The following is a 25934-nucleotide window of genomic DNA, read 5'->3' on the forward strand; positions in this document are numbered from 1 at the left end:
GGCCCCCAGCAACTGCACATTGATGTTTCTCTCTCTCTCTCTCTCTCTCTCTCTCTCTCTCCTTTCCTTCCCTCTCTAAAAATAAATAAATAAAATCTTTTAAAAAAACATAGGAAAAGTTTTTTAAAAAAGAAAGCTAGCATCTTATTTACATATGTACACTTGCTTTTATTTTTCTCATAGCAAAGTTAAAATTTTTATAATACAGTCATTGTTTATATGTATATTTATTTTATATTTTAAGCAGGAATTATTTGAGACCATTTTCTATTTTTTATTTCTTTTTAAATTTTTTTTTATTGTTCAGGTATAGTTGTCTCCATTCCCGCCCCCCCGCCACACCTCCCCACCCCACCGACCCCCACCTCCCACCCTCAATCCTACCCCCTTTGGCTTTGTCCATGGGTCCTTTTTACATGTTCATTGACAATCCTTCCCCTTCTTTCCCCCCATTAGCCCCTCCTACTTCCCTCTGGTTACTGTCAGTGTGTTGTTTATGTCAATATCTCTGGTTATATTTTGTTTGTTTGTTTGCTTTGTTGATTAGATTCCACTTATAGATGAGATCATATGGTATTTGTATTTCACTGCCTGGCTTATTTCACTTAGCATAATGCTCTGTAGTTCTTTGCATGCTGTCATGATGGGTAGGAGTCCCTTCTTTCTCTCTGCTGCATAGCATTCCATTGTGTAAATGTACCATAGTTTTTTATCACCTTATTTACTGATGGGCACTTAAGTTGTTTCCAGCACTTGGCTATTATAAAGAATGCTACTATGAATGTTAGGGTGTGTAGGTTCTCTTGAATTTGTGTTTCAGGGCCCTGGCTGTTGTAGTTCAGTGGATTGAGTGTGGGCTGCGAACCAAAGCATCACAGGTTCGATTCCCAGTCAGGGCACATGCCTGGGTTATGGGCCAGATCCCCAGTGGGGACCACATGAGAGGCAACCACACATTAATGTTTCTCTCTCTTTCTTTCTCCCTCCCTTCCCCTCTCTAAAAAAAAATAAATACATACATAAATAAAATTTGTATTTCAGGATCCTTAGGGTATAATCCAAGGAGAGGAACTGCTGGGTCAAAAGGCAGTTCCATTTTTAGTCTTTTGAGGCAATTCCATACTGTTTTCCACAGTGGCTGCCCCAGTCTGCATTCCCACCAACAGTGCACTAGGGTTCCCTTTTCTCCACAGGCTGGCCAGAACTTGTTCGTTGATTTGTTTGTGACGGCCATTCTGACCGATGTGAAGTAGTATCTCACCGTGGTTTTAATTTGCATGACTCTGATGGCTAGTGATGCTGAGCAGTCTCTCATATGCCTCTGGGCCTTCTGTATGTCCATGCTTATTGCTGTACTTCTCCAAAGGAACTCGTATTTGTTCCAATGTTTGTACTTCTTTATAGAAACATAAATTTCTGTATTGAAAATAAGCAATGACAGAATTTCAATTTGCTTAATAATATACTGATTTTACGGATGGGATGGTGATAGAGAGCCCATGTCAGAGATTTTTTCCTTCTCCAAATAAACAGAAAACTGACAACTGTTAAGGGAGCATATCACCAAGGTCTAAACAGGGTGTGTTCTCTGCAGGTGATAACCCTCGCCAGTGGGAATGTGCCGCACCACACGATCCACACGCAGCCAGTGGGAAAGCAGTTTGACCGAGTGGAGGACTTTTTCATCCCCACGACGACACTCCTCATCACCCACATGAGGTAAGTGCTAAAATGAGCCATTGGCATTAGATTTCTCTCTCACCTTGACAGAAAGCCATGAGAAACCATAACAAACATTTCAATTGCGCAACAGACACCTAAAAATGTGCTTGATAAACTTTTATTTATCAACATTAGTGATGAATTTCCTGCCATACATTTCTTCATAAGCCTTATAGAGAAATGAATTCATAATGATAGGGTTGCGTTTTAAAATCAATTTTACAGATTAATATTTTTGCCCACACTCATGAGGGTCTCTTTATTAGGCTTTTGCAAAATGCTGACATTTGAACCTGACATAATGAAAGAGCCACTCTCACAGAAATCTATTCAATATGTCGTAATAACACTCTTGCATCATTTTTCTCATTTAGAAATTAATATAAAATTGCATTAGGAAGTGTAGTTCAGTTGAAATGAAATGTCCACGGTCTGTACGCTGTTTGAGAAAACATGTCATCAGCGTGTTCTCTCTCTGCATTTACAACAGGTGGAGCGGTAGTGATTTCCAGTGATATCACGCCAAAGTTCCATAGAAGCCATTTAAATACTTAAAGGGGAGACTTTGGAGATGTCACAATTCATAGTGTTATGTATCATAATCGAATAGAATCTCAATAATTCATTGAAAAAATTTAAAGCATTGCTTAACAATGTTAGTAAATCGGCACCAAACTCACACTTCGTTGTGCTTCTCAAGTGATTTCTCACGAGGGGGAGCTGCCCCAGACTTGTTATGCGAGCCACTATTCGGTTCTTGTGTATACTTGTTTCCCTTGTATTCAACTGAAAACTTTCTCATCTAAAAGTTGGAGTTGTAAGGATTTCAAAACAGTGCAAAATTCAACTTGAAAACATGAAAAGGAGGATTAAGAAATCAGAAGTTTTTGGCTCGCAGTCAAGATATTATCTATAAACTGTTTTATTCTGCAGCCAAGTCTGTGTTTTCAAAGAGTTTAATTTATTTCTCAAGCAGTTGGCCATTATTCTCAGAATGCCTATTATGTGCTCAAGTAATAAAATGATTAAAACTGTAAAACTCCTATCACGATTATTATATGGTTATATAGAAAACAAATAGAATGAAGATGTATGTTGTTTGCTTCAAAGTAATAGTTTTTAGGGTTTGGCTGCAAACAATATAGTAGTTCAGATACTAAAGAAATCAGCATATGGACTGAAAATGGTACCACTTGAGATGTTACTGAAAAAATATGTTTTTATATCTACTTGATAAAAATAAAATTTTATTTACTTGACATTGGTTTGTTATGATTAATAAATATCCCTTTTCTATTTTCATGTTTATAAACTATTATTGTACTAGTCAATAATTCAATATGTTACATGGCTTTTATTTATCTCATTCTCTATTCCTTATTACTTTATTTAATACTATTATCGGCTTTGCTTATTTTTTTAAATGCACTATTAATACAATTATTTAAGCCAAAATTCCTGCAGTTATGAAACCAGTAGGGTTAACAGTGTATAATTTTAAGTAATTCTTCTACCTTACAACAAATAGATTGTATACATTATGCTAAAATAGCTTCAATAGGCAGAAGTTTAAGTTTGTCTGCATGCAGTAAGCACTATGTGCAATTCTGTGTTTGTACATATAACTGATATATGGTACTTTCAGCAGACAACATCTGTTTAGGGTCAAAATGATAACTACCTAGCTGGAGTTGAACCTAATAATAATTAGAAAAACATCTACATAATATAAACACATATAAAGCAGAATTTTATTTTAGTTATTTCTATATATTATGAAAACCACTGAAAAGTATGCTCTAGGATATGTTTAAATATCTTTATTCCTTTTAGGAATATATAGTGAAATGTATGAACATTTTGCCAAATCTTATAAGAATGCTAAATTAAATTATAGCAATCCTATCTACATATAGATCCCGTTTTAATGAATGTGAATGATCATCAAATTTCCTATTGCATTTCAAAGTAATTACTGCTATTACTAAAGTGAAGAGTACATGTAAAAATTAGCATGCATTTCCAAAAATAAACTGTTAAATATGTAAAGTATCTCTAATCCAATGAGGATTTATTCCCCATCTGGAAAACTTGAGGGATAGATATGGTCTTTTTTGCCCACCAATTTCATATACCATATTTTTCTAACCAAATTCCACATGTGTTTAAATATGTGCTCCCAAGATTGATCTTTTTATGAATTGTGATTTTCAGAATTTGAGTCTATTTTCTCACGGTTAGGCTTAGTATATATTTCCAGATCAATCAGAAGGTCTGACAAAAAAAAATGCGTTTTTAATTAATACAAGTTTTCTTCCTTTGACCTTTCTTCACATTAATTTGCTTTTCTCTAAGATGGCTATACCCTCATTTCAAATAATATATATATCACCTGTGTCTGAAAAACTCCCGGATGAGTGTCAGGATTTTATATCCTTAGTGCTTAAAAACCTGTAGGCACTTTATTCATGCTTCTCAATGGAATGGAGATAAAGAAGGAAGAAAGTGCTACACTGTTTCCTAAACCAGAATATATAGTACTGAGGGAAGAACTATATATCTTGTATACCTTCCTGGACTTCCCAGAGTGTAACATAGTCTCACATTTGCAGCAAGCTGCGCCAGGAGCCGGTGAACTGGGTGGAAGCAGTGAATAGCAGTAACAAGAACTTACATCTCCTGTCAGACAGACCTAAGCCCAAATGTTCCAGCAACACCATTGCCATTGGCTGTTGTGCAATTTACCAGCTTATTTCATTTTTTCCTTAGGATTGGCATAAAATAGTGTTTGAAGTATTGCCTCTAATAGTTGCCCAGACTACTCATAATCTATACTGGTTCAGGGGGTCACCTGAGATTAGTTAGAACTTTGCTAAAAGTCTTTATTTTTCCCTATTTGGTTTCTTCTCAGCTTTCTCCATTTTTTTTGTGCATCTATGTCAAGAATCCTTGAGCTTCCTTAAGACTTTACTAATTTAAGAGAACAAAAAATTCCTTATAAATTTATATTAAAATATAAACTGATAGTTTAAAAAAACTGATCAATCTTCATAAAACAGTTTGAAATTTTCAGCACTTTAAAAATCCTTAAAAACCTAAGTTTGGTTCCTTTTGAATAGTCTGAGGAATTTGAATTTCTTGAGACTAATTTTACCATTTAAAAAATATTTCAAAATAAGGGCCTGGTATCATCCACTCATTTAGCTCCTCAACTGAATTCATTCCATTCCTTAGCCCTTCAATTTAGGCCACATGCAGTTATCCTTATTTTATACTATAGAGTGAGAGCTTATTAGTGAAAAATGTTCCATTTGGGCTTTATTTACACCTTTTTTCTCTATAGAAATCAGAAAATTATCTGAGCCCTAGGCTGGAGATAAACTAGATACCCCTAGACTACACTATTGTTTCATCTAAATCAGAATGTCTTTAAACTGTAGAGTTCTGGTTACTGGACCAAACTTGTATCCCTGACTTTCTCTTTCTTAAATATGAGTGCTTGTCTAGGAGATAATGCAGAAAAACTCCGGAGCAGCATGCAGCCATTCTTAAAGACAGGCGCCTGGGAGCCCCAACTGTGAATCTGATTATCTAAACTTCCTGGCAGATGAGAGAGGTGGCGTGATACCCCTGTCTCCCCAGTAGTCCAAGCTACTTGCTGAGCTTCTGAAAGGGGCTGAATACACTTACTGCCTAACTTTATTTTTAAAGGTTATCAGAACTCTATAGTAGATATTTTTAATACACCTGTGTGTGAGTTGGTTAACTCCCCCCCCCACCCAATTATTTAGGGAAAATTTAAATTACTTAAAATTTAGTTAATAACACAAATGATTTTCTGATGCTTACTGAAATATACTGATTTAAATCACTCTATAATTCTATGCTATTTTTTTAAGAATAAATATTTTCTATCTTATGTTTTGTTAATTTCACAGTTTCATTGAATATTTTAAAGTGATCTACTTTGTATATTAGTAATTCATTGCACATTTCAGTTAACTGACAATGTCTATTACACAGACATTCATTTTTCAGACTTGCAGTTAATAGAGACTTTTCTTTAAAAATGTTATACTTCAGCAAATAAGTCATAAGTCTTGAACCATAATTCTAAAGATAAAGAGATTATATACTGCAAAAGAAGTGTGTTTCCAATAACATGAGAAATATAGATTTCTTATATGAAGAATTTCAACTTGAAGTTTTTTTCTATATGAAAATATTCAAATAGATAATATTAAAAGAAATTGTTAAAATGAATATGCATGTATAATTCTCAGAAGAACCAATTATGTCTATTTAATATTATAAAAATTGAAATGATAATTCATTGTTTTAATTAAAAGTATTCCATAAATGTGAAACAAAATGTTTTTTGTTCTATTTATAATTTGTATCCAAAGAGCTAGGTTATTGTATCATACATGTAAATAGGTATATTTGAATAACTTTATAGCTCTACAGTTAAATTTTTTTTAATGGTATGGCTAATGTGTGGGGTGTTTAGTGACTTTTGTGATCATTTTTTTAGTTAGCCAGAAATTAAAAAGTAATTTAAAGATACATTTTTGAGAAAAATTGTTGTGTTACAATGGTTGTGTTACATTTCAAAGCAAGTACATCTCAAAACAATGGACACTTGCATAATTGATTGTACAATTTTCCAGCCATTTTGAATAGAAAAATATTAATGTCTATTTCTGTCATGCTGTGTGTAAAGATTACAATTTTCTCAGCAGATGCTACTAGAGTTTGCGTACAGGAAATGAAAAACAACTGGTTTGTAGTAATTTATCATCTTATCATGTTCTTTTACAGTTCTGTGTAAAAATCACAGGGGTGAGGAGAGCTGAGAAAATAAGAGAATCTAATGAGATGGCAGATATCCAAACAATGAGCGATGAAATGTTTGCACTGAGCCTCCCTTGAAAAGTTTTTGGTAATTCTCCCAAAGATTTCTTTCTGTTTAGTAGGGGATAAAAGTGAGAACTACACAGGGCCAATGTGGTACAGAGATGGAAAATTTAGTAAATTTAGTAGTACAAGGTTCCAAGAAGGCCTGAAAATAGGAGCTAGAACTTACATAATGCAAGAATTAGCAGAAGTCCTTCCTAGAGCTTTGGACTTTTCATGAATAAAACATAGTTTTCAGCCCTGGCTGGCATAGCTCAGTGGATTGAGCGCAGGCTGCGAACCAAAGTGTCGCAGGTTCGATTCCCAGTCAGGGCACACGCCTGGGTTGCAAGCCACGGCCCCCAGCCACCGCACATTGATGTTTCTCTCTCTCTCTCTTTCTCCCTCACTTCCCTCTCTAAGAATAAATAAATAAAATCTTTTTAAAAAATAGTTTTCAGGTAGAGAAGAGGATAGCAGCAAGATGTTTTCACCTATGGCACAGCTAACAACATACGGGCTATTTAAGACTATATGTAGAAATTGTTTAAAATTTTTGTGGACAAAATCATTTCTCTGATACAATTTAGAACTTGATGAATGAGACTTACTTATAGCCTGACCCTTGTAAACATCTGCAAATCATGCCTCCTGAGTCGCTTGTCCTCTCTGGAGTCAGAGTGCACATTGAGACAACTTTAATCCCGTCTAGTTCGAGTACGCTGGTGTCCCTGTTTATAGAGGATACTTGTAGTAAATACAAGAAGAGAATTGCTCCTGACTTGCACGTGACTCCAGGACGAGACCTGTAAGTAGAAAGGGGAGATGGCAGCTGAGGTGATGCTGTTTGAGATGCTTTGAAAGGCTTGCTTACCCTTTAAGTCACCCTTAACACCACCGTTTGAGTGTTGCCTAGAATTTCAGACTTCTCCTCTTTATAGTCTTTCTTTATATTTCTCTAGAAGTCTACCTTCAAAAGACTCCTAGTTCTTGGGAGAAAGAGCAGTTAGTAAATTAATATCATTATTATTGTCATTTTTCTTCACTTTTCTTGAAGGATTGATTGGCTGATTATGCAGTGTCTTAAAATTTATGTTTACACTTGGGAGAGGGTGTGCGTGTGTATTTATTCCAATCAATAATTACATGATAAGCAATAAGATGAATAGAGTGTATCTGTAAATCGCAGTGACAGGGAGACCTTGAGAGCAACAGGTAGGTATATGAAAATCTGGAAATGCCACTTCCGACACTTTTCTTCTTCCTTTGCATTTAACTTGCTGAACAAAATTAACAGAAAAAGATACAAATAACTTTCCAAAAATTTCTTTGTAACACCCCACCCTGTCCCACCACATACCTACCGCAAGTTGCTGTTAGGGTTGAGTGAATATCTGATTGACTACTTCAGGAATTCTGTGGAAAGCAGGCCTTTGTGTTACTCTTCAATGTGGATGAGCTGAAAAGGTGAAGGGTGGCTGGCGGCACCCTTCTAGGCCCCCAAACATCAAATGTAAGAGTGTGGGTTGTGTATTGTGCTGTCGAATCTGCTCAACTCCTGGCAAATGAATGATATTCACAGTGTCCTGTCCTCAACAGCCCCCTGCTCAGCTCCTGCAGACCCGAGCCGATGGCTCCTTTTATAGAATCAATCCATCTCTTCTTTAATCTTTCTCTTTTCCTGCTGCCTTTTACTTTTCCCAGCATCATTATTTTTCCAAAGGACCCATGGTGTGCCGGAAGTAGGGCAGCTTTAGCATGTAACAGTATTTGCAATCAGATGTGATGGTGAGGAGCTAAGGGTTCATCTCTTACTTCAGGTCTGTCACACCCCCCAGAGAATGGCTGGGGCTGCACTGCAAGAGATGGGGCAGCCTGAAACTGGTAGCAGGCGCTGTTCTGGCCGTCAGGAGAGAAGTCTATAGCGCTCCTTCTCTGTTATAAATTACAGCAAGAAAATGATTAAGAAGGGTTTGGGCTGATATATGTGTCCTTTAAGCTTCTCCAAGGGAAAAATAAACATTCTGTTAAAGTGAAAGTGAAAGTAAAGTATACCAGTCTCCCTCATATTTTATCAGATCTGTTAAAGCAAAATTCTACATATGGTTAGCCATATATCAAGACAACTCGACACGCGTGACTTGATGCATGGACGGGCCAGGGTTGTGGAGGTGCAGCTTCAGCACTAAAACTGTCTGGCTGCACTGAAATCCTCACACATCAGAGGAAATGGAAAATATCAATTATTAAATGCATTTTAGAAAAAGCATAATTTTAGGATAATAAGCAGCAATTATATTATTTCAAAAATGGTTCTGAAAGATCTCAGAAAAATCCCAATTCAGTGAAGTCCAGTATTTTTCTTATGTTGATACTGATGTGCTAATTTCTTCCACAAAGGGAAATAAACTAACAAACAATAAAAAAGATTTCAAATATCCCAGGAGCCAGAGCTCTCTCCATCTATAGTCTTTCATATAATGAATATCTGAAACATAAATTCTGAAACTATGACCCTCCCTTCCCCAAGTTTCTTTACTCCTTCGCTCCCTCTCCAAGGTTCGTAAAAGCTAATTCTCAATTGTCAGGACCTGCTATCTCTTGGGACACTTACATCCCCAGAGCCTAGGGTCTGTTCTGTCTGAGACAGACAAGGTTCACAAGTAGTTTCTTAAACAAAGTGTATATATGTGCTTTTGTGAGTGAGTATGCACATGCACGTGCAAATCACTGTTGATAAATCTTCCAACATTCTTATACTGGTGCAAAGTGTCTTCCACATAAGTCCTTAGTAACTTCCTTCATCTTGTTTCTAAAAAGAAGCCAACACACCACACCCTTCAATTGTTGATTTATAATGCCCTCCTTTTTCATTATGGTTACTGGGTTCACCTTTATTTTAAGTAGTACTTTCAAACTTCTTTAGCTCTATAGATGCGAACCAACATTAAGTATAAAATACTTAGAAAATCACTGAGTGCTTGAAGCCAAGTATTGTGTGTTCATTGTATGTGTCCAGTTTGTTATCTCGATTACTTCTTGAGTTAGAGAATCCCGTGTGCCTCCTTGCCGGGTCCTGTGTTAACAGGGCTCTGAGCCTTGCAAGGAAAGAGCCCAGTGCCCCTAGTGGATGAATCAAATAGGCCAGCACCTCTCTTGACAGAGTATCACTTAGTCATATTAGTAGCCTGAATTTGCTATGTAATATTTTTGTTGTATGAGAAAACAAGGTTGGATTTAAAGAGCAAGCTATAATCAAAATATGGAGATTTCATTAGCTTAAAAAAGAAGAAGTTTTATACAGGTGTGATTACTAGACACCAGGCTCTAGGATTTAATAATGTCTCCAAATAGATTGATACTACACCATTTTTTACTGACAAAATCAATGGAGCTCTAATGACATGTAATTTAGAAACACCCTGCAGTGCATATCTGCCTCTTGCGGTTTATTATGCAAAGTAAAATAGCTCTTGCATCTTCTCTCAGAGGTCTTTATGCTAACTCATCAAAGTGGTCAGCAAAACATAGGGCCATCCATTTGACAGGATTCAGTAATCTCCCCAGGGGACAGCAAATTTCTAGGTACTTCTTTTCTTTGTCAGATATGATTTTGGGTTTTGTTGGAAATGGAAATTCAAACTTATTTTACCCTAAACAAGTAAATGATTTGGTTGCATAAATTATTTGTCTCTCTGATTAGTAGTGTCAACCAGTGGTCACTGGCGTCAATTTAATTCCAACAGGAACCCCCCACTTGGGGTGTGGTGAAGGAGGGGACTTTATTCCATGCAGATAACTCAGTTTCAATATGGCCTGTCTGCAGAACAGCACAGCTGTGGAGCAGCTTCATAATGTCACAGCTCAGGTATTAAACAGCAAGGCTGTGGAACAACACTGGCACGCAGCAGCCCTCAGGCATAAGGCGGTCCTCATGTGAGGCCCATCGCTGGGCCACAGCTCTGCCCTGCCCCATTTTGACCCCTTGAAACAGGGCAGCTCTACTGTGTTCTGGTCTCAGGAGATGTCTCCTGTCTTTTAGCTCCAGCCACATAAATGCAGTCTCCGGTGGAAAGGGAATGCATGCTCTCTGAGATAGAGGGGAGCTGAGTTACATAGAGAGAAGTCCTTACCCCTGGTCCCTGGCTGGTCCATTCTCATGCAGATGAGGACTCCAAATTCTCACAATTTGATTGGTCCAAAAGCACTGCCCTGGTTGTAGAGAATGGAGCTGGCTCTGACTGTTCATTGAAGATTTATCCCTGCTCGTGAGGGTAGAGCTGCAGTTGGACAGGGAAAGTCTCAGTTCTTTTGGTTGAAATAGGACTCCAGGAACTCTTATATAAAAGCTGGCTCAGGTGGCAGAAACACAGTGCAAGCAGGCAGTCCTGTGCGGGCTTCTCCCTGAAGCATGGCTTGCATGAGAGGCTTCTGTTTAGCAAAGGCTAGTGGGCCCTGATTATAAATTTGAGCCCACCTACCCACCAGGAGCCCTACCCAATAGGTATATTTGTTCTTGGGGTCAACAATAGTAAAAACAAATTCAGATAACAAGATAAAAAAAGAAGAAAATCAAAAGTTAAAATACAATATATGATAAGAAAGAGGCAGAACTCATCTTGAAAACTTAAGCAATTTCTTATATTAATTTAATGTTCACATTGCATAACCTGTTTCACACATATATAATAGATTAGACTATAATATTTTGATACAAGCACATAAGGCAATAATAACTAGTGCTCATAAAACATGTTCACAAAGGAATAATGTATATCGAGGTTTCTCATTCTATCTCTAAGTGGATATATTATTTTTCTGTTGAAGAAATATCACATGTTTTGCCATGGCATCTGCTTTTATGAATCCATGAATTTTTCTTGATGAAATGTTTTATTAAAATGTTAAAACTTTAAATAAATGTATAATAAATTCTCTTTTGAGTGAAATTCTCCTACTGAAGCTTAGCAGAGCAACACTATTAGATAAATAATTTTATCCTTGAGAATGCCAACATAAGTTGATAATAATAATTGTCATTAGAACATATGGAAATGTTCTGTGACTGTGACTAAATATTTTTTTACGTATACCTCATTTTCCAGTTTTCCTTGACCACTTTTCAATTTTCTTTGGCCAAGTTAATTTAAAATTAATGGCAGTAGTGGGGAATGTCTTTAGGTAGAAACATGTCACTGTATTCTTGCTCTTTACAACAATCTGAAGTTCTAAAAATTGTTCACTGTGACTCTGTCTAAGTTAATATGTCACAGCATTTTAATTTAGTTGTGTACCTGTGAGTGTTGCTTCACTGCAGCCATCCATGTTAGAAAAACAAATTGGTCATTGTGCATCAGTCAAAGAATATTTGGTCAAATGCATTCTTTTTATCATTTATATATTTTTTATTATTACATTGATTGGGGTGGCATAGGTTAATAAAATTATGTGAGTTTCAGGCGTACACTTCTCTATCTAATGCATCATCTGCATACTGCATGTGCGCTTACCTCCCAAAGTCAAATCTCCTTCCACCACCATCTGTTTGACCCCCTTTACCCTTTGCTGCCTCTCCCCCAGTTCCCTCTCATAACCACCATGCTGTTGTCTGATCCCATCAGTTTTTATCTTGTTTATTTGTTGAAGTAGAAACTAAGAATTCTCCCTGTTAATATTCACTTGTTATGTTACCATGTTCCATAGCTTGCTTCTATTTTTAAAAAAATATCATGCAGCAAAATGTCAGGTTTTACAGTTCTTTAAGATTTGGTTCAAGCAAAACTAAAATACATAAAAAGGATGTCAGAGAACCTTTAAAATTAACTGCAAAAGAGAGACCCACCAAATTAGTAGAAAATGTGGAGGAACTGCCACTTAAATCAAATCTATCAGTCATGAGTAGAATTATTTAACATAACCACATGAGTGTATTAAGAATATTAGGCAACAAACCTGAAACAGATGGGGTCTTATCATTTGGTGTATACACCAGCTTGGTATAAGGTATATGCACCTCACGTAATAAATCAAAGTAGACAGCTTCAAGGGAAATAAAAATGACATTTGCCACAAGCCACTCTTAAAATTGTTAGTTGAGTTAGTTAGTTTAAAAATCTCCTCTGTATTTAGACTGAGAGTAGGTGAATTTTGTTCTATACTATGGAAGTTTTACTTTATTATTCTTCCTTTTATTTTATTTTTTTGAAGGTGGGTGGATAATGAAATATTTACATATTTTTTTGTATTGGCAGCTGATTTTCAAGAAGAAACAGTATAAAATTACAGTCATTACTTTTTTTGCAGTAACATACAAACTTATTTTCATGCTTATGCAATTTTGGATACACAAATATAGCTTTTGGTTTCTTTGAAACAAAAGGGAACCAGGGTTTGCTTATCATATGAAAAAAGTGACTGCTTTATGTAACTAAGCCAAGAAAATCTTAAAGTACTATGCTTTAATGTCATCTTAATGCAAATTAAGATTATTCATCAATTTTCAGTGATCAAAAATGTTGCCTATGGATTAAACTAGTTAAAAAATACATTGAAATTCTGTTTAAACACTTAGTTGTATTAACACCAAACCCATAGAGTATTTTGAACTTCTGAAGAATTTTTATTTGAAAAACTGACATAACTCATTTAATCGATACATAAAATACTTTGAAAATAGATCATTAATTTATATAGGAAAATAATGTTAAATATTTTAATAGATCATAGGTACACATATCTTTATGTTGGCTAAGCATGCCTTCTCAATTTCTTGCATACAGCCTTAATTTACTTGGCAATGTGTGACATCAAAAACCTCTACTTCCATATAATTAACATTTACACTGGAAAATAATGGAATATAATTCAAAGAGATTTTGTTGAGCACATATGCCTTTGTGAAGAATAGTAGTACATTGAGTAGAAACCATTTGGCAACATTTATTTGAGATGTACATTATCATAACTTAATATTTTACATTTTGTGAATTTTTGTAGGATATACTGTTTGGGTATCAGTATCAGAGTCCTTGTGAAAATAGAGGTTACATTAACCTATATATTATATTTTTATTTTCTGAGTCTAACCTGTGCCTTGCCAACATAAAATTTATATCAAAAATCTTTTAATGATATTACTACATATTTAATTTTAAAGTTATCCATTTTACCATCTTTTACTATTATAAAATACTTAAAACACTTTTTGAACTCCCATATTTTGGGGTTTACAGAAGTAAGATAAATTTTTTTTTAAGATTTTATTTATTTATTTTTAGAGAGGGAAGGGAGGGAGAAAGAGAGAGAGAGAGAAACATCAATATGAGGTTGCTGGGGGTCATGGCCTGCAACCCAGGCACGTACCCTGACTGGGAATCGAACCTGCGACACTTTGGTTCTCAGCCTGCGCTCAATCCACTGAGCTATGCCGGCCAGGGCTAGGATAAATTATATTTATTCTTCTGATTTATAAAGTCATTATTAAAATTTGAAATTCATACAAATGAAAAATGATCATATTCATTTTATTGTGAGTCTGCAATGTGCATAATCTAAAGAGATTCACTTTTTGTTATAATAAATTCAATGATTTTCAAAGTCATATATGGAATTAAACTAAGAATTTAATTTTAGCAGGAAATAAAGGAATGACAATGCTAAGGAAAAGGGGGCCAGGTGTCTGAGTTTACTTGAAATGCAGATTGTGTACTACCACTTACGGATTCATATTGTCTGACAGTTTCATCAGAACTTTCTAAGTTTCCTCTTGTCCTGTGTACAAGTCATTTTAGTAATTCTCTTCAATTTTCTTACTTTAATATAGAAGTTAAAGTCTGAGTTTATAAAGTCAAGTCTAAGTTTACTGTACCATTTGCAAGCTTTCAGGCTGTATTGCTTAGTTGTAGTTTTCTTATTACCTCCATAATTATATAATATGTTAATAGTAATTCAGAAACATTGAGCACTTACTCTATGCCAGACACAGGGCTAAGAATATTTTCTGCACTGCCTCGTTTAAAACTAACGACTGCATAAATTTTTATCCTTATGCTGCATATGGTGAATCACTTATCTAATAAGTGCTGGAACCAGCTATAAACTCAGTTCTGTCTAAATTCGGTGTCTTAGCTCTTAATACCTCACAGTGTTTTGAAGTTGTTTTTAAAAATTATTTTCAGAGTTCAAAACCTCATGACTGATGGGTGCTGCAAATTAACCTAAGCACACCTTTAAAACATTCCTTTCTCTTGCTTTTATGTATCTCTCCTACAATAAAACTCGACTCCTCACAACAGACCTCCACTGTGTTTTCTTGCCTATTTGCAATTATTTGCAGAATGCCTTGCTTCTTCACTGTCTGCCTAATATACCCTTCAAAGCTTATCTCAAATCCACCTTTTCTAAAATTTGCTGTAGTCTCCCTAAGTGTAGTCCCCTTGACATTTTCAATTTTTAGTATTTCTCATTTGTAGTTGAGATACACAGACCCAGACTGGGAGCCAGCTCCTCAGCGACCTTTAGCACAGCACTTAATAATGCTTAGATCAGTGTGATTTTCCTGTTCCAAGGGTAAATGGTTTCGGAAGGGACAGAGCAGAAGTATGGTGTGGTGTCTAAAGTCCCTGCAGACCATGTCTGCTCCTGTCTGACTTCCTGAGGTCTCTTTATTAATCTGTTCCATTCTAGCTTCTCGGACACACCCCCAGGCCAAGCCCCCTTACCTTTTACCTTGCTAATGCAATCAACTCCTTAAGGTTTCTCTATACTTCTCATTCTCTCCATACTTCAGTTCACCAGAGAATCATTGGTTCCTTTTTCTCAGTTTGTAGCTGTGGCGGTACAACAATGCATTGGAAGGAAAAAAAGACCTGTAAGTTTCTCATTTCTCATTGCATATCCATGAAATCCAAACTACTTTGAGCTCACCTCTTCAACAGCCTTAGCTCCTGACACTAACTGACACTTACCTATGGCCCAGGCACCATAAACCTGAGTAGAGCGCATGCTCTGCTTTCCTGTGCCACTTAACTATTTATTTTGTCTAAAATGCTGTTTCTTATTCTTTAGATCTCTTAATTTATATCAATCACCCAGCCAAGCTCCAATTCATGCAACTTTTTTCTATTCTTGTATCATTTACGAGCACTCAGTAAATATGTGTTTAAAAATAATGCACTTAGTCATGTTTCTCTGAATGTCTGTCCGGCGTGATGATTCTGCAGAAAAGAGAAAAACGCAGTGAGCTGAGTCCCAGTTGGTTGTTTATGGAAAACTGCTCCGTGAGAGGCCTGAGATTCTGTGGAGCCAGGGAGCTGCCACTTGTCGACCAGTTGTAACACCACATGGAGACAGCTCAGTTTGAAGATGATTTGGATCACATGAGTCAGCTCGAGAGGAACACCAAGCCTGTAGGGTTGCCGTCTGTGTAAGCTTTCTCAGAGTCCTATAAATTATCACAGTCAGAGATGGGGCCACTTACTTATTCGGTCTATCTCTATGGCTTGTGCAAAGCCACACTTTCTCTAAGTGCTGGTAAAATTTACTAGGTCTTTGCTCAAAGGGAAACTTTGTATTTCATGTAAGATTTGACTAGAATTTGTAAAATGAACAAAACCTTGGGCCAAGGGAATATTATACTTCTTCTAAGATTTAGAAAATCTGCTCCTTTCTCTCTCAGGTAGATTTCATTATAAATCTCCTGGATCGTTAGTTTGAGATTTATATCTTTCATGTTATTCTGAAAATGCTCTAGAGACAATTACTCAGTGAAGGAGTTGTTTTGTTTTTTTTCTGGCTCAAAGTAATATGTATCGGAGTGGATATTTTAGTAGGTTTCTCAGTTTTAATGTAATATCAACCTAGTTTACAGAAATGTTGAAATAATTGCTAAACTTTACAAGTGAGATAAAAATCCTACCTACTCCATTTCTAATATTTCTAGAGTGTATTTCTTTTTTAAGTCAAATTTCTTAAATTGTAACAAAGTAAAGAACATGTCATCTGCAGTTGACATTCAGTGTATTTATTAATGACTTATAAACTCAGGAAGCCTTGTTTATTTGTTCATTTTAACTTGAAATTTTAATGCTAGTGTTGAAGAGAAAGCTAACCATCCTCTTCAGCAAACGTGGCATAGGAAGAGGTTCAAAGCCAAGGGCTATTTTGAGTCACACACTCCTCTGGTGAGCTCTATGAAGTGTCCTATCTGTGACCAGAAATATTTAGAGCAAAAAACATTCTGTAATAAAGATGACATGCAAGAATTCTAAATAAATATCTATCTAGTGGAATACTTGGCAAATTTGTTTTTTAATGTCGATACCAAAGTAAACAAATGATCAATTTATAGGATTATTACCTGATGAGCATCAGGCAGGTAAATGTTTGAACACTTAAAATTTACTACTCAGTTACCAAGAATATCAATGTGTACTCAAAACAAATTAATAAAGGATCTCTCCTGGTTATTTCTGTTGTGCTCAATGTGTGCCGCTATAAACATCCATTCTACGATGTAATCCATCTCAGGCCCTGCGAAGTAAAAACACTGTTAGTGGTCTAAACCCAGCCATCTCAGACACTTCCATTTCTACAAGGCTGAAAAGAAAATGTGGTAAAAAACAAAAATCTCTGAAATGAGGAGTCATTGAGCTGCGATCTGGCAGGTCCAGAGGCGGGTCGGTGTTCTGAACAGAGCGAACAAATCACCAGCGTGGCACATGTGCATTAGGAAACTCAGAGGCGCGTGAGGAAAACAAGACAGAACCCCATTCCGCTGGAAAATGAGGTTGTCAGTGACTTTCTGTGGGTGCAGGGAAAAGAAAATAAGCACTTCAGCAAGCCCAGATGTGTGATCACACTCATCGCGTTCTCTGCAAACAAAACGAAACAAAAAACGACCAGGACCAAGATCTGTGCTGGGTGTCGGCGACTCCATCCCATGCTCAGTGGTGTCATGCTCATTTGCAGTGTTTCCTATGGAACGCTGTGGCTCTTCTCTTTTCTACGTAAAAAGGAAAAGTAAATCAAAAGTCACCTTGCTGTTGTCAGAGGACTGGCAAAGTCATCTTATTCTTCTCTGTGACTGTCATAATATTAGCATATATTGTGTTGTTTGGCATTATGTGTTTCTGTCAAGAAACGGCTTTTGAAAATGGCAGTAATTCCTCTTCAATCACTTACAGAAAATACACCAGCCTGTGGCATGAGTAAGTGCCTCCCTCGGAACTAACTCACACTGGCCATTACTTGGAGCACTTACCTGGCACGGTCCCGAGATACAGCTTCAGGCATATATGACAGTGTTAGAGTTACACAAATTTGAAAGTGTTAGTTGGTGTCCAGTCACCCTGTCTGTACATATATTTCACATTTGCACATATGCGTTTGTGTATTAAATGATCAGGGATTGTATTAAGCAGGTGTACACCATGCTGTCACTCATTCGTATTGGCCGGTGCTTATAACCTATCAGTTGCCAAATTTTTAATATCAGTTCACAAATAACAGCACTTTATTGAATGTTTAATCTGTGCAAGGCAAAGTTTTAACCTGTTATGGGTTATAACTACCACATTATTCCCATTTCATGAATTAGGAAACAGACTCACAGATAAATTAAATGGTATGCTCAGCATCACGTGATTATTAAATGTGGTGCTGGCATACAAACCCACACAGTCTGGTTGGAGCAGAGCATCTGAGTGTCCTTAAGCACTTTGCTCTGATGCTGGGACTCCATGCCTGAACTGCCCCCCACCCAACACACACACACACACACACACACACACACACACACACACGTTTACGGCCCTTGAAAATTTGCATTCGCTTGGTTCACTTAGTAACCTCGTGTTTGCCTTTTGTGGAAAGATGTTGAAACTATTATTTGGTTAGATACATTTCTGAAATCTGTTTTACAGGCAGTCTTTTGAGAGATTTCCATTGTTAATGTGAGAAAATAGCATAAGTCAAGGAAATTTTACTGAGTAAAATATGTGTTTTATGTATTTTTGATCCACTCATTTACTGATGGGCACTTAGGTTGCTTCCAGCACTTGGCTATTGTAAATTGTGCTGCTATGAACATTGGGGTGCATAGGTTCTTTTGGATTAGTGTTTTTCAGATTCTTAGGGTGTAATCCCAGCAGTGGAATTGCTGGGTCAAAAAGCAGTTCCATCTTTTAGTTTTCTGAGGAAATTCCATACTGATTTCCACAGTGGCTGCACCAGTCTGCATTCCCACCAACAGTGTACTAGGTTCCCTTTTCTCCGCATCCTCTCCAACACTTAGGAAAAGGGGTGAAGGGTTTTCAGGAACAACTATAAAGGACACATGGACACAATCAAGGGGAGGTAGAATCGGAGGCAGGGAGGTGGAGATGGCTGGGGTGGGTGGGGAGAGTTGGAGGGGAAAGGCAGACAACTGTACTTGAACAACAGTACAATTTTTACAAAATGAAAAAAAAAACCTACCTGAAACTAATACAAAATAATATCAAAGGTAAACTTGAAAAATAATTGAAAAATAAAAATAGAAACCTGCTCAATATAAAGAAATATGTGTTTTATATTAACAGGGTAGTGTTACATTCTGGTATTTTTCAATGCTTAAATTATCTTCTACTTAAATTATTTTCTACTTCCCAGAGAAAATAAACATGCTCATTCCTTGTTTTCATCATAATTTAAAAGCCTCCTCATAGCTGCCAACATACTAAGAACTGTTACTGATGATATTTGTATTCACTACCACATAATATTGGCATAGGCTGTGTTCATTTAGATTTATAAATTGGAACACTGAAAAATAATCCCTGGTGTTCTTTAGACTTTTATAAATATTTTTTCCATGGGGCATTATAAAAATACCATTCTGTAGCCATGTAAGATGCTAATTAGACAGGCTATTTTTTATTATCAGCAAGCGAGAAAAGGGGAAATTGAAAGACAGCGTATGAAAGATTTTAGATAAAATGCTTTTGTTGAATGGCATATTATTCATTTTCACCATCAATGAATGTCTCCAGGACAAGGAGCTGCTCACTTATTTCTAAGTAGCAGTTGTTATTTTCTCTCTGGTATATTATAAACATTGGGGGGGGGGGCAGTATTTATAGGCTTAGGCCCACTTTAAGACGAATGTGAAAAACCTCCAATGGCCAGATGGGCTTATTGGCAGAGAATCCCTTCAGATGCCTCAACATGGTATCACTTTTATAAACAACATTTGAGCTACATTTGCTTACATCTACAGATTGTCTTCAGCCTTCTTGCTTTGAAGGGAACTCCGTTCTCCTTTTTCTGGGTTTCTTTTGCTCCCATGCCTGGTACTCTCATTCTGTATAGCATTGATATGTATGGGATGAGGGAGCTGCTTGCCTTTGCCATTTTTACCTATACTGTCACTTGTAAATCGTAGATCCTACCCCAACATGAGAAAAAAGCAAAAGCCTTCCCTTTAGAAATGTGCAACCTTCCATCTCAGTTATATCACTTTCAACGCTTCTGTTTAATATGTTTAGTGATTATGCTATCACAGTTGTCCCATTTCCCCCCTTCATTCCCCTCCACCCTGCACACCCCCTCCCACCCACATTCCCTCTTTTAATTCATGTCCATGTGTCGTAAGTTCTTTAGCTTCTGCATTTCCCATACTATTCTTGCCCTCCCCTTGTCTATTTTCTGCCTACCCCGTCTATGCTACCTATTCTCCATACCTTTTCCCCCTCTCTCCTCCTTCCACTCCCCTGTTGCTAACCCCCCATGTGATCTCCATTTCTGTGGTTCTTCTGTTCCTGTTCTAGTTGTTTGCTTAGTTTGATTTTGTTTTAGGTATGGTTGTTAATAACTGTGAGTTTGCTGTCTTTTTACTCTTCATATTTTTTATCTTTTTCTTAGATAAGCCCCTTTAACATTTCATGTAATAAGGGCTTGGTGATGATGAACTCCTTGAACTTGACCTTATCTGGGAAGCACTTTATCTGCCATTCCATTCTAAATGAAAGCTCTGCTGGGTATAGCAATCTTGGATGTAGGTCCTTGCCTTTCATGACTTGGAATACTTCTTTCCAGCCCCTTCTTGCCTATAATATCTCTTTTGAGAAATCAGCTGACTGTCTTATTTCTTGTTGTCTATGGCATCTAAGTCATTCCTTGTCAACAGCTACTTATTGACAATCTCATGTACTACTTTCATCTGTATACCAAGACCTGCCAAGGCCTCATAAAGACAACTCATCCACCGTATCTGCCCCCACTTTTATGAGATCAACCAATGCTATTATTGAATTGCCTGTATTACTCACATTCCATTCAGAATCAAGTCATTGCTACAAATATGATAAGAGTATCTGTTTTCTTTCAAAAGAAATAGCAAAACACCTTTCATGGGATTAAGGCCATTTATGGCCTAGTTGTGTTCTGTTTTCTTCCTTCCTCCCTCCCTTCCTTCCTTCCTTCCTTCCTTCCTTTTTTTTCTTTTCTTTCTCTTCCTTCCTTCCTTCTTTCTTTCTTTCTTTCTTTCTTTCTTTCTTTCTTTCTTTCTTTCTTTCTTTCTTTCTTTCTTTCTTTCTCTGTTTTACTTTTGTTTTTACAATGCCACCCCAGCAATATATTAGTATTCTATTTTTTAATTACAGTTTATTTTCAATATTATTTTGTATTAATTTCAGATGTACCTCATAGTGTTCAGACAATCACATACTTTAAAAAGGGCCCCCTTTATTTCCAGTACCATCCTTAGTTATTACAGTATGCTTGTGTATTCCTTATGCTATTTTGTTTTTTCGTATTCATCAGCAGCTTCCTAATATTTACCTTGTGCTTTGGTCAAACTTGCCACAGTACCTCTATTATGCCAGGCTCTCTGTGAGTCTGTACAATCTCTCTACTCCAGGCCTTCTCTGTGGAACATATTCTAGCCCCTCAAAATTATATTTTCCTAAAATTCTATGCTAGCTCCTATGATAGCAGAAATTATTTTTTAAAAATTTGTTCACATATTTGTCTTCTCCATGAAAATAAGAGAATGATAATCATTGTATTGTTATCCTGAACATGTAGCTCATTGCCTGGTACGTGGTTCAAATTCAGAATACAAAATAAGGTAATGATGGAATATAATTAGTAGAAGTTACTTGCAAATATTTCAAAAACTTTCCTCTGCAAGCTTGCCACTACTTAGAAAAGATTTTACTTTTTAAAAATCTCAAGCAAAGGCTAATAATTCGAATGATTCTGAGTTGATCAAAATGTTCCAAATTTCTGACAGGCTCAATCCAACCATCTGCAGGTGAACAGAGGCATAGATGGGGGGATTGGTACAGAAATTATTAACATATATTTTAATGAAGACTGTCCCTTGGGTTCTTTATAATTTAGTAAAATGGTTTAATATGTAAACAGATGCATTATGATAAGAGTTGTAATGGAGGTAGCAGCAACACATAGACGTGAAGGATGCAACCTTGTTGGACAAGTAAGAGAGGTGACAGGAGAAACCATTAGGTAATTAATTAAATATTACATAAAATTATTTGTATGTCACGCATAGTTAGAGATCAAAGAAAGTATGGTTGTTTTAGACCGTTTGATAATGAAAATTTAACAGTTACCTTCTTTTAATGAAAAGATTTGTACTCTCAAGCTTGGAAAGGGAAAGCAAGGGTCATGTGGTAGAAGTGAGCTCAGAATAATTTCTGTGCTACAAATATAGGCATTCTCATCTGCGCACAGGAGTCTGTCTTTTGTCTAACACCCACATCAGATTGTGTCAGTTAGTTTAAGCACTTTTCCGGTACCGTTCCCTGTCTACAGCTACATGACTCTGTCCATTTCCTTCATTTTCAAAACTGCGTATGATTGCAAATGCTTGCAGCATTTATTGCATTGCATTTTATGTTATTGGCTTTGTTTATCCTTGCACTCTCTGCAGAGCCCTCCTCCTGAGGTGAGGGATCACAGTTTGTTGAAGAGTTCATGCCGCACAGCGCCTAACAGAGAATGCTTGTTAAATACACATTATTTGACTAGAATTTTCATATGTGGTTAATGAGTTTTAGTAAGTTTTAATCTGCATATAGTGAAGATATACATTAAAACATTTATGTGTCACAAAATAAATATTATTAAGCAAATAGTTGAAACTGAGATACTAGCTAGAGGATGTACATTTTCTTTTCTTTAAGTATGTTTTAGGGGACACTTTCTGTCGTTCCAGAAGCGCAGATCAGTTTCTAAATAGGGAACTTTCTCTTTTTCTTTATGTACCAGCTAAAAAATAAAATAAAATAAAAATTCTCCACAGTAGTTTTAAGCTCTGCCCCCTACTATCTTACTCCTGAGTGAGGAATGGAATAGAATTTAGGAACATAAGATCTACTCCAAGCTCTTCAATAAGTGAGCTGTGGAACTTCAGATCTATCCTTTAATCTCACTGGGCTTCGAGATTTTCATCTGTAAAACGAAGAAATTGAAGCAGATCATCTACAAAGTCCCTGTTGCCCCAAAGCAAACTTGAGGTTTTACAATCGTCTCAGACAGGAACATCTGGCTCTGAGCTGCTCTCTCTCACGCATTCTGATGTTACAGGAGAACTACCAAGTGTTAATCAGTCCCTCCACAGAGGCAAACAGTCTTTGGAACAGGAACTTCCTGAGCAAGGAATAGCTATTAAATATAATATATCATCACTCAAAGGTCTCTGATACCTGTAATATAGTTCAATTGACCACATTACCAAGTATATCCTTGATTACAAGTAAATTCTAGCCTCAACCTTTTGCATCGACATTCAGCCAGCAGCACGCCGCCCAGAGTCTTTCTGTTTTGGTATGTGACAGGCCATGATACAGTTAATATGTAAATATGGAAAATATAAACATTATATTGATACAACAAGACTTTATAATATAAACACATTTTTGTGTTTACAAAATGTGTATAATATAAACACGTTTTTGTGTTACAGCTTCCTCTAACCTTAGTGTCTGCCTCTTAAAAAATAAAAACTAATATCATATGGCCTGTTCTTGGTTTTAAATTTCTTAAAGTTTGAAGAGTGCGCATCCACAAAGATCTGAAGTAGCATTATGCCACTTTCTAATTTAACTTCCAAATCTGAGACTTAAATACTGCACACCTGCAAAATCTTATCAGCATCCTGAGTCCTACAGAAAAGTAGTAAAGCGGCAAGATTCTCTTTATGTAAGAAAAAATGAATACCAAGATAGAGTGGAAAAAGACTATAAAATAATTTTTAAAGAATTTACAGAAGGAGGAAAAAGGAGGGATAAACTTTTCTTTAAATAAGAGAAAGTGTGTGTTCTGCAGACACTATTCAGGAAATTGGTTCTCTGCTTCTCGAGAAATAAAACTTTAGGAAGGGTAGACGCTGCCTTCAGGACATTGTGTCATTTACTGCTGTGCCTGTTTCCCCAATAACCAATGAGTTACCGGTTCCTTTGAATAAGTTACCATTCTGTTTCCAATGTCAAAATAATTGTGTTGAAACTACTATAAGAATTGCTCTTTCTAGACTTGGCTGGTGAGGCTCAGTTGGTTGGGCCTCCTCCCGGTAACCAAAAGGTCGTGGGTTGGATTTCTGGTCAGGGCACAAGCTTTGTGGGCTCAGTCCAGGTCAGGGTGTATGAAGGGCAACCCATGGATGTTTCTCTCTCACATTGGTGCTCTCCCTTGCTTCCCTTCTCTCTCTAAAAGCATGTCCTTGGGTAAGGATTGGAAAAAAAAAAAGAATTGCTTTTATTCTATGGATAATGTGAACATTCTTTCAACATCAGCACAAGTTTAATTTCCTCTCCTCCTTGCCATCTGATGCTGAGCAATACAGAATACAAGAAAAGGTCAAGCCCAGTCCACTGCCTCATGTCACTTGCAAGTTGACTTTGGTTCAGCTGCTATTTCTATCTTGAAGACTTAAGATAGCTTCTTTTATGGAGAATGTTGGGAGGTGGACAGGGCAGGAGAGACTAATGGAGGGGGGAATGGGGACAATTCTAATTGAACAACAGTACAATTCTTTTTAAAAGACTCAGGATAGAGAAGAGAGTATCTTCGTCATGGACTATGTCTGTCCAATTGTTCCAGTGATAGAATGCTCACTCATGTCTTAGCCTTAATAATTCCAAGCTAAAACTGAGTAAAAAATACAATAGAGAAATTATACTACTTCAAAAGCAGTTGAAATAAAAATTCAGACATATAGAGCCAATGAAAACAATCATGAGGATTCTTTACATTATATAAAGACTAAGTTAATGTTGCTTATATAAAGACTAAGCTAATGTTGCTTATATAAAGACTAAGTTAATATTTCTTAAATAGCCAGCATTTGTGAGATAAAACATGGTGTATTTTACTAGAAATTACTCTTCACATAATTTTTCAGGAGAATAGTTTCAAGATGCCCTTAAAGAAAGATTATAATATTTTATTTCATACTGAACTCAAAGCTCAACTGATTTTATTCATTTATTTATTTTTTTACCAGCCAATAAATGAACTTGGAAAGAACTTTCCATATGAAGAAAGTGGTGATGGCCCCATATGCCTTTGAAATCTGTTTCATGTAAAGAAAGAGAGTTTTGAGCCTCATCAATTTTTAAACACAAAGGAAGTACTTGACATACTGTAGTGAAAAAAAGTTATAGCCTCTCATTATTAATTCACAGATCAGCTGTTCAAGCAAAATTGTTTCTGAATTTATAGCAAACTAAAAGGAGCATAAAAATTACTTCTTCCTGTGGTCTCCATAAACAGCTTTAACAGGTACTAGGTAATAAGTGCAATATAAATGCCTTTTCCAATAGATGAGTGAGGCTGTGATCGGATTGTAATGTGCTGTAATGTCTTTTCAGTCCATAGGTCCTTTCCGAGGGAGCACTCTGGCTTCTTTCGTACTCTTTGTGAGGAAAAAATGTGTTGCATTATGCTATGTTTTATTTCTGAAAAAATAAAATAAACTCCCCAGATTGTTTTAAAAAGTAACATTCAGGTATCCTGCAGAGAGAACTCATATCACTTGCCTTTTTTTTTTTCTTTTAGTTACAGTCAACTAGAGAAATTCAAGGGTGGGCAGTATAGGTAGCCCTAAAGCCCAATCTTGGTGCTCAAATTCCTTCGGCTGCACTAGTGCCCCCGACACTTTAACTTTATTCCATTTTATTCCTAGTTTCACACTCTCCGGAGTGATTCTAAACCAATCCGTATTCTGGAATAGTGTGGGCAATATACACAAGAAAATTGGTTCTGGACCTTTAATGAGAATCTCATTCGCTTAAGAGGAAAAGCTAGTGTTC

At 36.5% G+C, this 25934-nt stretch overlaps 1 protein-coding gene across 5 annotated transcripts in view; it reads left to right on the top strand.

Annotated features, from left to right (window-relative positions):
* FSTL5 (follistatin like 5) overlaps positions 1 to 25934 on the top strand; it is a 546524-nt gene that overhangs the window by 505009 nt on the left and 15581 nt on the right. For all 5 annotated transcript variants that reach the window (XM_028519771.2, XM_028519772.2, XM_036031946.1 and 2 more), the window contains one exon: positions 1595 to 1719. In XM_028519771.2, coding sequence (XP_028375572.1) covers positions 1595 to 1719 — 125 coding nt within the window. The remainder of the gene's footprint in view (positions 1 to 1594; positions 1720 to 25934) is intronic.

The sequence above is a fragment of the Phyllostomus discolor genome, chromosome 8 (assembly GCF_004126475.2).
Source record: "Phyllostomus discolor isolate MPI-MPIP mPhyDis1 chromosome 8, mPhyDis1.pri.v3, whole genome shotgun sequence".
Taxonomy (NCBI): Eukaryota; Metazoa; Chordata; class Mammalia; order Chiroptera; family Phyllostomidae; genus Phyllostomus; species Phyllostomus discolor.